The sequence below is a fragment of the Patella vulgata genome, chromosome 3, assembly GCF_932274485.2.
Source record: "Patella vulgata chromosome 3, xgPatVulg1.2, whole genome shotgun sequence".
In the NCBI taxonomy this organism is placed as follows: Eukaryota; Metazoa; Mollusca; class Gastropoda; family Patellidae; genus Patella; species Patella vulgata.
The window spans coordinates 5,634,931-5,649,711 of NC_065881.2; the positions used below are offsets into that span (position 1 = coordinate 5,634,931).

A 14,781-nucleotide genomic window follows, 5' to 3' on the forward strand; every position below is an offset into this window, starting at 1 on the left:
TATCAGTCTGATTAAAACACAGATCCTATTTAGTTTCGCTTTTTATCGTTAAAATTAATGTCGTTTTACTTGTCTTCACAACACTATGATCTAGAAGAGTTGTTATCCTGCGTTCTAGTTGATGTGAGCAATTAGCCAAGGAACCAGTCTGTTACGGCGAGTTCTTGATGTTCTTTGCGAGGAATTGTGGGTAAACCCCTTTTGCGTCAGACATTGATTAATCAATCAGCGTTGACGTTTCTAGTGGTTTGCCCACAGTTCCGTGCATCGCACGCCAAGAAGTCGCCGTAACAGATGGTTTCATTTGCTAATCCAGAACGCAGGATAAACACTCTTCCAGATCCTAGTGTAATACAGACAAATAAAATGAAATTTTGAACTATAAAAAAACGAAACGAAATAGGATCTGTGTTTTAATCAGATTGTCTCGATATCAAGTAACACAGTTTTATTTAAATGCTTAATGTCGCACTCTGGGAATCATATAACATTTTTAAATGCATGTCATTTCAGCTACAACTGTTTGATAGGAATAGAGATGCCAAATTACAACTTAGTGAGATGGCAAAGTAAGTATGCATAAAGATTTATTGCTTTTTGGTGGGGACGCGGGGGTGGGGGCGAATGGTAAGCGCGTGTGCGTTGCATCATAAAGTCTGTCATTGAGTCAGCTGGCGTGGTTTTGATTCCTAGGTTGTACTGACAAGGAATAGAGTCGCCTGTCCGACCCCCGTTTTCGGCCCACTGCTAAAATTATGTGAATTATTGAAATAAAATTGAATCATATTTTAGTCTCGAAATGACCTAGTTTGTGTTGAATGGACGTTAAACCCCATTTGTATCTCTCTCTATATTGAACTTTAAATGATGGTTAATATTCTACTCGTACATTAATGCATGATTTGTGTAGATAACAACCCATATTTCATCCATGAATCAATATTCCGCTTGTAAATGCAAATCTTTATTCAATCTGGAAAGAAAACAATCATATTTCATCTGCAAATAATAATTTATATTGTATAAAATTTCCATCTGATAATCCATGTTGTATTGTAATATATTCGCATGTAGTATATCACCCATGTTGTATTATCTTCCCATGTGATATACCATCTATATTGTATTGGAATATATTCTCATGTAATATATCATCCATGTTGTATATTGTAATATATTCCCAATTAGTATACCATCCATGTTGTATTGGAATATATTCCCATGTAATATACCATCTACACTGTATATGTTGTATTATCTTCCCATGTGATATACCATCCATGTGGTATTGTAATATATTCCCATGTAGTATAACATCCATATTGTATTGTAATACATTCCCATGTAGTATATCATCTACATTGTATTGTAATATATTCCCATCTAATATACCATATATATTGTATTGTAATACATTCCCATGTTGTATACCATCTATATTGTATTATATTCCCATGTTGTAATGTAATACGTTCCCATATATTCCTATGTGATATATCACCCATGTTGTATTGGAATATCTTCCTATGTATTGTAATATATAGTAACATGATATATCATCTAATATCTCCCTATGTAAGATCGGTGGTTAATTAATGAGCTTGTTTATAGTTTAATCCCAGTCAACTTAATCTTTTAATAATCTCGTTTTCTCTAGATTACTTCCGGTTAAAGAAAACTTCCTGTGTAGGCCTGTATTTAAGGTATTTATCATTTGTTTGTAATATTTTAGTTTCATTTTTCATTTGTTCCCATGCGTTATTTTTAATAGCAGCCTTTTCGGCCATGTCGGATTTAGATGACGACAACAGTGCGTGTAAGAAAGGTTTAGGTCTTGGTTAGATCATGTGTGGTCAAAAGTCACCTCGTGGGTTTTCTCCGGGTCCTCCGGTTTCCTCCCCCTGCTAAAGACCTTACGCGCAAGCGAATTATTGAAATAAAATCGAATCATAGGTAGTCCCGAAATGACCTAGTTTGTGTCGAGTGGACGTTAAACCCCATTTCTCTCTCCCCTCTCTCTCTCTCTCCCTCTCTCTCTCTCTCTCCTCTCTCTCTCTCTCCCCTCCCTCTCCCTCTCTCTCTCTCTCTCTCTCTTTATATACAATTACACGAGACAAACCCGTGGACATCATACACAATATACACAGACATTTTAAACAATAAACACGTATATATATATATAAAAATCTAATCATGATGCAGCTTTCAAATAGTTTAACCCTAGGCGATAAATGGTAGTCTTGTGATTCATTATCAACTGAAAGCCATTGAGGCGCTATAGCCTGGATTCCTTTAATGGAATTCTATTGTATTTCATAACCAATTCGGATCAATTACCCATGGTATTTGTTATTTAAAGTAGCCGAGTCTCTAACTCAATATCATCCAAAGTCTTCAACATTGAAAACACGAATTATTTGTCAATTTAAATCAACATTGATGTTGTGAACTTACCGGGAAAAGATGAGCTTCTGGTATCCAATATTTAAAACAAAATAAACAGTTTACCATTTGTACACAAATCGTGTACCATATGTGTTTCAGTGCCATTTGTAACAATGAACTCGAAGAACGAGGCTAAACATATGCCACAAGTCATGTCAAACGGTGACACCCTATTCTTATCTGGAGAGCATGCGAAACAAACACTATCGGTGTAGACTGGAACATCCAGGCACTAGAGATTGCCATTCGATTGAGAGTTCTGGCGTATTTCGCCGAACGTAACTGATTAGAAATTACAGTAAAAGCAGAAACGATTGAATGTAAATCATTTTATATACATTCATATATTATTATATGTGTTGCGACCGATTTTTGTCAATTTTTAGCTCCAAAATATCAGCGGTTAAGCTGTTATAAGAGAATGATGTATTCCATATCAGTGCTTTGTATACAATTACAGTGGTCTGATGTAACAAGGGGGGAGGGGGGGTGGATGGCCGAATGGTTAGCGCGTGCACTGCACGCTGTATCATAAGGCCTGTCATTGAGTCAACTGGTATGGTTTCGATTCCTCGGTTGTACGTGACAAGGAGTAGGGCCGCCTGTCCAACCTCGTGGGTTTTCTCCGGGTCCTCTGGTTTCCTCCCACTGCTAAAGTCCCCTACGTGCATGCGGATTATTGAATAAAATTAAACCATGTTAGTCCCAAAATGACCTAGTTTGTGTTGAGTGGATGTTAAACTCTCTCTCTCTCTCTCTCTCTTGAGATTATTATTCCAAGGTCGTTATTAATATCTGAAATTAGGCAATAAAACATTATTATCGTATGGAAACGGAGATACACAGGCGCCGAGGCGCCGTAACTGTCTTATCGTCACGGTAACCTGCGAGTTATAATATGGATTATGAAATTTGCCATATGGTCCATTGTCAATACTATCCCAAGTAATGCTTTATCGAGTCTAAACGACAAACAATTGCTAGGCCATGCTAACTTTTTAAAAGCACAATTTATTGTGTGTTCAGAGACCAAGAATACTACTGTTAACGAACAGCTAAACGATACAAATTGCTATCATTATGCGAAGACTGGCTGGAGAGTTTTAAGCCTGAAAAGGGTAGATCAATTGAATTGAAACAAAGTTTTGCCACCAACAAGTACAATCATCGAATGAATCATAGACCAATCTGATTAACATACAGATCTATATTTCGTTTCGTTTTTTTATACTTTCGATGGACTACACTACATGAAGATCTGACCGGTTGTTGCGATAGGTCACGTCAGAGGTCATATGAACGGCGATAGGTCGCGCCAGAGGTCTTGCGATCAGTCTTTTGACCCTATGACGTCAAGACATTTGATTAACCAATCAGAATTGATGTTACTAGTTGATAATGCACAGTTCCGTACAAAACACACCTAAAGCTCGCCGTAACAGACCGTTTCATTCGCTATTACCTCACATTATTCAGAACAGGTCAATGTAGTAAAGACAAGTAAAACGAAATTTTGAACTATAAGAACGAAACGAAATAGTATCTGTGTTTTAATCAAATTGGTCATAGACATAAGAACTGCAGCTGTAGTGTTATTATTGTCTTCGTACCCGGTCATCTTGTGAATCAGAAATGAACAAAACTGGCTATAGGGCAGTCATCAAGTACCTGCAACTGAACTGACTAACCCCAACACAGATACATGCCGACATGGTCTCCACTTTAGGGGATGACGCCCCTTCCTCTTCCTACAGTAAAGAAGTGGGCTGTGGAATTTAAACATGCATTATGCAAGAGCTAAATCTGTCCCTTACTTTTCCATACAAAAGAAGTGGGCTGTGGAATTTAAGCGTGACAGAGAGAGTCTTGACGATGACCCACGACCTGGAGGGCCATCAACAGCAACCATTCAAGAAAACATTACCCGGGTGCATGACATGGTGATGGCTGATCAACGACTGACCACTCGATATATTGCCGGTGTTGTGGGCATCTCTCATGAAAGGGTTGAACACATTGTAGCCAACGAGTAAGGAATGACAAAGGTTTCTGCAAGATGGGTGCCAAAGCTTTTGTCTGTGGTACGAGAAACGTGTCAGATTTCTGAAATCCCGAGACAATCTGTGCCTTTTTGAAGCAAATCCTGGTAATATTTTGGCCATATTTGTAACCATGGGTGCGACCTGTTTCCAAAAATGAAAAGGGAACTAGCCAATCATCATTTTACTAGTTATGGTGACTTTTTAAGTGTGGCTGAAGAAAAGTTCTTCCTGACATGCATCCAGGCCTTGCAACATCGTTGGCTAAAGTGTGTACACCTGTACAGGTTTTTCACAGATAGACTTAGAACTTTTCAGTCAGCCCTGTATGAGTGGGGGTGGATAGCCGAATGGTTAGCGCGTGCGCGCTTTATCATAAGATCTGGCATTGAGTCAACTGGCGTGGTTTCGATTCCCCGGTTGTACGTGACAAGGAGTAGGGTTGCCTGTCCAACCTCGTGGGTCTTCTCTGGATCCTTCGGATTCCTCCCACTGCTAAAGATCCCTACGCGCAAGCGATTTATTGAAATAAAATTGAACCATATGTTAATCCCCGAAATGACCTAGTTTTTGTCAGGTGGGCATTAAACAAAGTCTCTCTCTCTCTCTCTCTCTCTCTCTCTCTCTCTATCAGTTGTTTTAATCTCTAAGTGTATTTGCTATACTATTGAAAGCGGTTTGATGTTAACTATTAATGTATTTTTCAGAGCGGTAAACAGTTAAACTGTGACGATATAAACCGTGTATTTAAACTTTATGATAGGGTAAGTGTTTGTGTCTGCCAGCAAATCAGTCGTTTATCAGTAATTATACAAAAACATCGCTATGGCGATAGAGATTGAGAGTGGCTGGCGCTTTTACATTTACATAGTGCATTTTGTTGAAAAGCGGAAGTATGGGCCATCCATGTGGCTTGGGATAATTGTTTGCAGCGTGGCTAGGTGTCTAAGTGTATACATTTGTATACTAGTGCAGGAATCCATAGGAACAAATGGGCTGGCACTTTGTGGTCCAGGCAACACTGATCTTTCCTTCACTATGGAGACCTATCCATAGTCAATATAAATAACCATGTTAGTCTTAAAATTAGTTTTCACTCATTTGTGGGCGAATTTCTTATATTTTTAAATTTCCTTCGGTTTTTCCTGAACTAATAAAATTAACTCACCAGGGGCCAGTTTCACGAATTTTAACAAGATGAAATCCAAATTTTAGTAATTTGATTGGATAATATTAGATTGATTTTAGTGCTTAGCCAATCAAAATTGAAGTATTTACTATAATTGGATTTTATCTTTAGTTGAAATTTCGTGAAACAGGGCCCTTGACGCAGAATTATTCTGGGTGAAGTTAAGGCTGTTTGAAGATGTGGCGTAGATCATTTATTATCGTAGCAACGGTACTTGACAACCGAGAATAAATCTCGATTATCCATTTTATCGTTGCTGGTGTTCTAATCCGATGGTCTAGCGAGTTGATTATAGGCTTGCTGTTTGAATAAATGTCTAGATAATAGTTTATATAAGATTTGAAGCCAAAAAAGATCTGTAGGATAATAACAAAATGACTGTTTTTGTAGGATAATAACAATATGACTGTTTTTGTAGAATAATAACAATATGATTAATTTGTAGGATAATAACAATATTATTGTTTTTGTACGGTAATAACAAAATGGTTGTTGTTGTGGGATAATACCAATATGATTGTGTTTTTGTACGATAATAGCAATATGACTGTTTTTGTAGAATAATAACAATATGATTAATTTGTAGGATAATAACAATATTATTGTTTTTGTACGGTAATAACAAATGGTTGTTGTTGTGGGATAATACCAATATGATTGTGTTTTTGTACGATAATAGCAATATGGCTGTTTTTGGAAGATAATAACAAGATGATTGTTTTTTGTAGGATAATAACAATATGATTGAAAATGAAGAATTAACTGGTTTTTTGAAAGATTTGATGGAATTAGTTCAAGAAGTAAGAGTATTTCTGATCTTGTTATATCATCTTACACTCTATGACGTTTCTCGTCTTCATTAGCCCGGTTGGTGCAGACACGCACGACGTTAAACCCCATTTCATTTAATTCCACTTCTCTGTGACGTTTCGGGGGGTTGGGTGGTCGAATGGTTAGCACGTGCGCGCTGTATCATAAGGCCTGTCATTGAGTCAACTACCGTTGTTTCGAATCCCCAGTTGTACGTGACAAGGAGTAGGGTCGCCTGACCAACCTCGTGGGTTTTCCCCGGTCCTCCAGTTTCCTCCCACATATAAAAACCCCTACGCACAAGCGAATTATTGAAATAAAATTAAATCATATGTTAGTCCCAAAATGACCTAGTTTGTGTCGAGTGGACGTTAAACCCCATTTCTCTCTCTCTCTCTCTCTCTCTCTCTCTCTCTCTCTGGCGTTTCAGGGAGTCACGGTGGCTAAGTGGGTAAGACGCTGGCTCGCTAGCATGAAGGTCGCGTGTTCGATCCCTGCAAGGAGTAGGGTCGCCTGTCCAACATCGTGGGTTTTCTCCGGGTCCCCCAGTTTCCTCCCACTGATAAAAACCCCTACGCACAAGCGAATTATTGAAATAAAATTAAATCATATGTTAGTCCCAAAATGACCTAGTTTGAGTCGAGTGGGCGTTTAACCCATCTCTCTCTCTCTCTTTCTCTCTCTCTCTCTCTCTCTCTCTCTCTCCAGTTACTAAATACCACTAAACCATTATTTGTGATCACATTTCAGGATTATGACGCTGAAGATATGGATGAATTTAAAGATATTTTGCTAAAGAAATGCGACCTGAACCATGATGGTAAGATAGATAAAGATGAATTAAGTATGGTGCTAATGTCCTTTAATACCAGAAATTCTTGTCACGATGACGTTCCAGAAGATGACCAATAGTGGAACCATTCCTCATCTCATCTCTCACCTTATTGTATCATAATATTTGTTTACTTAATGATTCGCATGTTCAATGTTTACATAATGATTTTTTTTTTTCTTTTTTCTCCAAAAAAAATCAACTTTAATACCTTTTATTGGGACTTACAAACTCAAAGGCATCAAATAATTTAATTACAATTTTTAATTTAAGCCTTACTTTGCTGTTACTATCAATCTGATTAAAACACAGATCCTATTTCGTTTCGTTTTTTATAGTTCAAAATTTCGTTTTTACTTGTCTTTACTACACTAGGATTTGGAAGAGTTGTTATCATTGACGTGTTCTGGATGATGTGTGGTAGTGAGGTATTAACCAATGAAACGGTCTGTTACGGCGAGCTTTAGGCGTGTTTTGCAACAGAACAGTGGGTAATCCACTAGAAACATCAATGCTGATTGGTTAATGAAATGTCTGACGTCATAGGGTCAAAGCCGCTCGTATGACCTCTGACATGACCTATCGCAACAACCGGTCAGATCTTCATGTAGTGTAGGCCATTGAAAGTATAAAAAAACGAAACGAAATATAGATCTGTATTTTGATCAGAATGCTGTCACTGTGTGTTTATTGTTATAAAATAATGCTATCTTGGTCAAAGACGGTTTAGAAACTTTAAAAAAAGATCTCATTACGCAAATATATTAGAGATGCATTATGTAAGAGATACATCTGCCTATTGTAAGGCCTTTTTTTCTGACTTCAAATGTTATATAAATTATAATTTAAACATTTATTAACATGACAAGCCCATAATCAACTCTCTCTCTCTTTCTCTCTCTCTCTCTATCTCTCTCTCTCTCTTTAATAACATTTATTAACATGACAAGCCTATAATCAACTCTCTGGCTTCAGATGTTATTTAAATTATTATCTAGACATGTAGGCTATTCATATGGCAAGCCCATGATCAACTCTTCAAACTATCCTGTATCATAATGTCTGTCATTGAGTCAACTGGCGTTAAACCCCATTTCTCTCTTTTTAAACCATCGGATGACTTGGATATTAAGTGGATAAGACCATCAGCGCCATTGAATAGATTAACGGTATAATGGTAAATAGAGACCTCGTTTATTATCGTATCAATGACAATCTAGACTACCAAACTTCAAACACTCATAACTTTACACCGAATAAAGTAATATGTCTGCAATTTTCAATGTATTCATTTTTCATTATCTATTTATGAACTATTATAACAGGAACGATCAGCTCTTTACCTAAATCTTACATAATGGATCTTTAACATAGTATATTGTTTGTAAATATAAATGTGCCCGGATTGTCTTCAGGGGCAAGGTGACCCATTATTTTGCATGGGGAACAAGATCCCATCCGGGCCCCCCAAAAAACAATATTTATATGTGTTTGGGGGGAAGGTGGAGGGCCCCTTCCAGTGCCGCCGCGTAATATTGGGCTGTGTGGAACATGCTACAGTCATTTGTAGCATATCTGACCCACGGTATATGTTTGACACTGGTTGAGCATTATGATTATAATGTTGAAAACCACATTGAAACCGCGTGATTTTTACCATTTGCGAGGGGCGCAAAAACTCAAAACCATGACTTAAAGCATGCCATTGTGTCCCTCTCACTTAGCCCCTCATTTTTCTCCATCATGGGATAAAACAAATAACTTTCTCTTGGTTTGCACCTGGAAGTTCCAGGACGTTTATCTTGCCAAAAATTTATAGGCTTAACATATGGCTAAATCTATTTGTTAAGGCCAGCTCAATTTTTGTCATGTCGTTGAGATGTAAATAAGGTTGAGACACGTTATTGTTGCCGAGGTTGTAGGTTAGAGTAAGCACTAGTTCTAGGTCCAGGGTTAGGATTTAGGTTTTGGATTCGCACTAGCCATGTTTACATCTCGTGACCTATGACGGAAAATTGAGCTGGCCTTATCATTTAGCATTAATTCTATACATATGCGTCATTGTCTTAGATACAGAGTTTAGCTTGTTGGTGTTTTCATTATTTCATCTGTGTATCTATCAACAACGATTTTGCTTTTCTTCCAAACCTTTTTGCTAATTATTATCAACTTTCGAACCATCTTATATAGCCTTAATGTTCGTCATCTTCATAATAATACGTGATCGACCATATCGGGACAATTGGTGAACCGGGTTTCGTTGCTATGGTAATGTTAGAATCCCACTATCGTGCGATGTGTTACGATAGGATTGCCCCTATTGAGTCCACGATCTGAAACGTGAAGATACGTTCGGATACGTTTCGATACGATCAACACAATTTCCACGATTGACCTCGATATATGATAAGATTTCACCACGATTAAAACCACGATTTCAATCGTAGCGCGAATCGTGATAGTGGAAACCGAATACGGAATATTTTAAGGGTGAAGCCTTTTGATTGGTTGAGAATTAAATTCTTAGTCAAAGTTTATTCCTCTTAGCCAATGGAAAGCATGCATTCTTAAAATAGTTTCGTGAAAAAGGCACCTGTTCAGTATTGACACTTATCCTCTAGACCACATACTCTTACCAGCTAGGGATCAATTTATTAACTGTATTTGGAAGCGGATACAAAACAAAGTCCCAGCCTATTAAGATAGAGGTTCAATCTGATTAAAACACAGATCCTATTTCGTTTCGTTTTTTATAGTTCAAAATTTACTTGTCTTTACTGCACTGGAATCTGGAAGAGTTGTTCTATAACCCGCGTTCTTGAAGATTTGAGGGATAGGCCAATGAAACGGTCTGTTACGGCGAGTGTTTGGCATTCGAGGTGCACGGAACTTTGAGTAAACCCCTAGAAACGTCAACGCTGATTGATTAATCAATGACTAATGTCATAAGGTCAAAAGTCGCTCGTATGACATCTGACGCGACCTTTTACTACAACTGGTCAGAACTTCATGTAGTGTAGGCCATCGAAAGTATACAAAAAAACGAAACGAAATATAGATCTGTATATTAATCAGACTGAATAGAGGTTTGACATTCTGGACAATAATCAGATACGTATTTGAAGAAGTACTAAGTCATCACTCTTTAATATGAAGATGATCATGTGACAGATATGTCAATATGTATTCGTCAATATATATTTAAAATATTGTTCGTTGTTACATAGATATTAATTATTAAATCCAATGACGTCATTGATTAAAGCCATTAAATTCTTAAATTTAATAAAAGTAGATCGATGTATAGTATAGGCCTAGTTTAGAGTGTATTACCTCCCTTGTCCAATCATTACGCCCAATGGGCCTGTGTATATATACATGTGATTGTATACCCAGCTTACCACCTAATAACGCCCTGGCCATATTGGACTATATTCTATTATTTTCTACTGCATAATGTATTTGTGTTTAAGTCTTGTCTTTCCTTTTGTTATTGTTTCATTTTTTACAGACAGGTAAAAAATATGGATAGATCTATTTGTTAAGGCCAGCTCAATTTTCGTCAAGGTCGCTGAGATGTGAATAATGTGATTGTGGGTTAGGGTTAAGGTAAGGATTGGGGCTAGGTCCAGGGTTAGGGTTATCGGGAGGTGATCGTTCTTTACAGACCCCCGCTCCCGCCCACGAAATCACAGGCCGTGTGTCTAACCTTTCCTCACCCTTACGGGAATCGAACCCATGACGGCACCCATTCGCCTCGTAGTTGCCTGTTAGGGTAACCATTAGGGATAGGGTTAGGGTTGCAATTAGTGCTAGCCCTGTTTACATCTCTTGACCTTAGACCAAACTTGAAGTTTTCCTTATCAAATAGCTCTAACCCAAAAAAATATTCTGTATTCTAATTAATGTCCACTACGTGAAATTCTATGATATTTTTATGCTTAATTATTTGTTTTCATGGAATCAATTTTTTGTAATTATAATATTATATGTATTTGTCATGTTTTTGTTGCTTTATGAAAGAGTTTATTGTAAAGATTTCCATTGTAGTTACCCGACATTTATTAGCGATCGGGTCTGCAGTAACGTTGGAATCGATTGTTTTGCTAAGTGTTTAATAATATGGCCTGCTCTACACGTTTGATTATGTTAAACAAAACATTTTGGAAACAATTTGTGATCCGTCGACTTAATTTATACCCTACGATAACTTTTAATATATTTTGAAATAATTCCACTGTTTGGTTCTCTTTTTTTTTGTTTTTAGTAATTTTTACTTTTTAAAATCGGTGGTAGTCAAATGTATTATACCAACATGGCCTTCCGTCTCTTTTATTTATTGAGTTTTATATTTTATGTTTGATGGTTAGTATTTGTACAATCAGGCATGTAGCGGGGGGGGCAAGGTGGGGTGGGGGGCATTGCCCCCCTGAAAAAATGTTTTGCCCCCACCCCCACGAAAAAAAACGTTGCCGACCATAGCTCTAAAATACCAGTAATACCTACTGCAGACTGCCCCCCCCCCCACTAAAACCTTCACTGCCCCTCGGCAGGCTACGGGCCTGTGTACAATCATATAAGTACAATCCTTTAAGAATGAAGTTTTAAGGTGAATTGGAATTACAACGCTTTCTGTTCACGTGTTACCCATACAAACAATCTGATTAAAACATAGATCCCATTTCGTTTCGTTTTTTATAGTTCAAAATTTTGTTTTACTTGTCTTCACAACATTAGGATCCGGAAGAGTTGTTCTGTTTGATGTGGGGAATTAGCAAATGAAACGGTCTGTTACGGTGAGTTCTTGGCGTGCTCTGCACGGAACTGTGGGTAATCCCCTAGAAACGTCAACGCTGATTGATTAATTAATGTCTGACAACATGGGGTCAAAAGCCACTTCCAGTACAACTTGTCAGATCTTCATGAAGTGTTGGTGATCGAAAGTATAAAAAACAAACCGAAATATAGATCTGTATTTTAATCAGATTACCATAGAAAAAGAAATATATACAAAGAGTAGGTTACTATCCTTACATACTATAAACTGGTATTTGTGTAAATATATTTAGAATATTAATTATCAGTCGACCTGACAAACCACGCCCTTTCCAACGGAACAAGTGGTCAGTTTTGAAGCGCTGTAACTTTACAAGTAGATGAAGTAAAGATTTCCATTCGGATTATCCTCGGGACCAAACATTAAATCAGGGTAAAAAAACTATTGGTCGGGTCATCTGAGTAGACTTCATTTGTCTCCTGTTTGTAACATAATTTGTTTATATTCTGTTTTTTCTAACATAATTTATATTCTGTTTTTCTAACATAATTAATTTATTTTGTTTTTCTAACATAATGATGTATTTATATTCTGTTTTTCTAACATAATTAATTTATTTTCTGTTTTCATTAATTTATATCCTGTTTTTCTAACATAATTTAAGCTAAATGTAAAATTATTGGTTTATGTTATCATGCCATGAATTATTCATGTTTAATCAAATAAATAATATTTAATAGGATCTGGTATCCTATTTATATATACTCTCACACCTTGCTTTTCTTCAATTGTATCTAAAAACGGAAATGAATTGGGGTTTAAAGGGACTATCCCGATTTGAACAGAGTCTAAAAAATAAAAGTCTGAGTACGTGTTAAATTTAAGCGCCAAAATATAGAGGAATGGTGTATTTACCTTGTCTTAAAATCTCAGCTCAAAATATTTAGTCGTTTGGACGTGAACGTCAAAATTGCTTATCCGGACACGTTACCCTTTTAAGATTTCGGGTCAATTTTTTCGTTGGGTGACCTGATAATCGATCCCCGTTCCTTTAGAGGTCTATACAATGAATGACCCATGTGCTGTACTTGATAACGAACAGTAATTATCACCTACACATTACTTTTATACATTTTTATCCAGACACCGTATAATACAGTTTTGGACACCGGTCTCCATTTCCAAACGAAGACCGACGGGTTTACATTGTTTGAAAATGTATCACATATATTGAGTTAGTGGCTAAGGATGGGGATTTTAAAGGATTTTAACACACAATTAAGCAATTTTATTCTCCAAAATATTATCGGGATTGGCCCTTTAACATCCTTCTGTTCTGCTCCGACTGGGCTTATTACAAACGGGGCTCAGAGCATAGAGTATTAATATATAATCTCACACCTTGCTTTTCTTCAGTTGTATTTTAAAATGTCTGTGAAATAAAGTGAAATGGGGTTTAACATCCTACTGTTCTACCCCGACTGGGCTAATGACTGGGCTTATTACAAACGGCGCTCAAGAGCATAGAGTACACCCGTCGCGAACTGATTATAAAATTGATCATTATGTATTACATATTAACTCATATTTTCATGGTAAGAGAACATCACTATTGATTGGAAAATGAAATGAAATGGGGTTTAACAACCTACTGTTCTGCTCCGAATGGGCTAATGAAGACGGGCATACGCCATTGAGTGTAGTAGGAGGGAAATTTTGCCCGGGCAGCGGCACTATGGCCTACTCTTATATCAAATTCCAACTGTCAAATGATCTTTTATGTGCATGCCAATGTATACACGGGACTTTGGTTTTTTGTCCCATCCGAACGACTAGACAGCTGTCCTTGTCAGGCCCTCCGCTATTGAATGGAATGAACCAATAATTATTTATTAGATATTCAATATCATGAGCTCATATTTTCACAGTAAGAGAGTGTGAGAGAGAGAGAGAGAGAGAGAGAGAGGTTTAACTCCACAACCTGGTCATTTTCGGGACTAACACATGGTTCGGTTTTATTTCAATAATTCACTTGCGGGTAGGGATCTTTAGCAGTGGGGGGAAACCGGATTTCACATTAAGAGAACAATATCACTATTGATTAGATTGAACCAATAACTCCTGTTGGTAATGTCGAAGACTGTGGATAATACTGAATTAGGGCTTTACGTCCTTTAAATACATGCCCCCTTCTGTCTTGTATGTATATTGTGCTCATGCCTTGTGCACAAACAGCCAGCGGTTGCAAGGCAAGATACACCCACATCTTGCGAATGATGGATAGAAAACAAAAAAAAAAAAAAAACATGATTTTTCGTACAATCAGGGGAGATAATCCAGAAAGTTACGATCAAAAGGAATTGAGATCGTTGGGATATAAACCTATATAAACCTATAATCAGATATTGTCTGCGATATCACCTCGGTGGAAGCGGACGTAAAATACAACTAACTCATCATCATATAATCAGATAAAAAATGTGACCTATAGAGTGTCTACAAACAAATTGTCGATGGACAGGGGCGACAACAATATACATCTACATGAAAATGTGGGGTTATACAAATTCCAAAAACTACATAATTCATTGAAAAAAGGGTTTTATAGTGGAAAAAGATTTGACAACCATTATACAATGGATATAAAAGTTTAAAACTAACAGCAGACTACACTATCACTAATCAACTA

The 14,781-nt window shown here is 37.1% G+C and overlaps 1 protein-coding gene across 1 annotated transcript in view; it reads left to right on the plus strand.

The window, feature by feature from the left end:
* The window catches only part of LOC126814833 (calbindin-32), an 83,230-nt gene extending 74,632 nt beyond the window's left edge, over window positions 1-8,598 (plus strand). The window contains exons 7-11 of the mRNA XM_050540227.2: window positions 514-569; window positions 1,658-1,703; window positions 5,192-5,248; window positions 6,402-6,473; window positions 7,234-8,598. Coding sequence (XP_050396184.1) covers window positions 514-569; window positions 1,658-1,703; window positions 5,192-5,248; window positions 6,402-6,473; window positions 7,234-7,395 — 393 coding nt within the window. The 3' untranslated portion in view covers window positions 7,396-8,598. The remainder of the gene's footprint in view (window positions 1-513; window positions 570-1,657; window positions 1,704-5,191; window positions 5,249-6,401; window positions 6,474-7,233) is intronic.
* The last annotated feature ends 6,183 nt before the right edge of the window (window positions 8,599-14,781 follow it).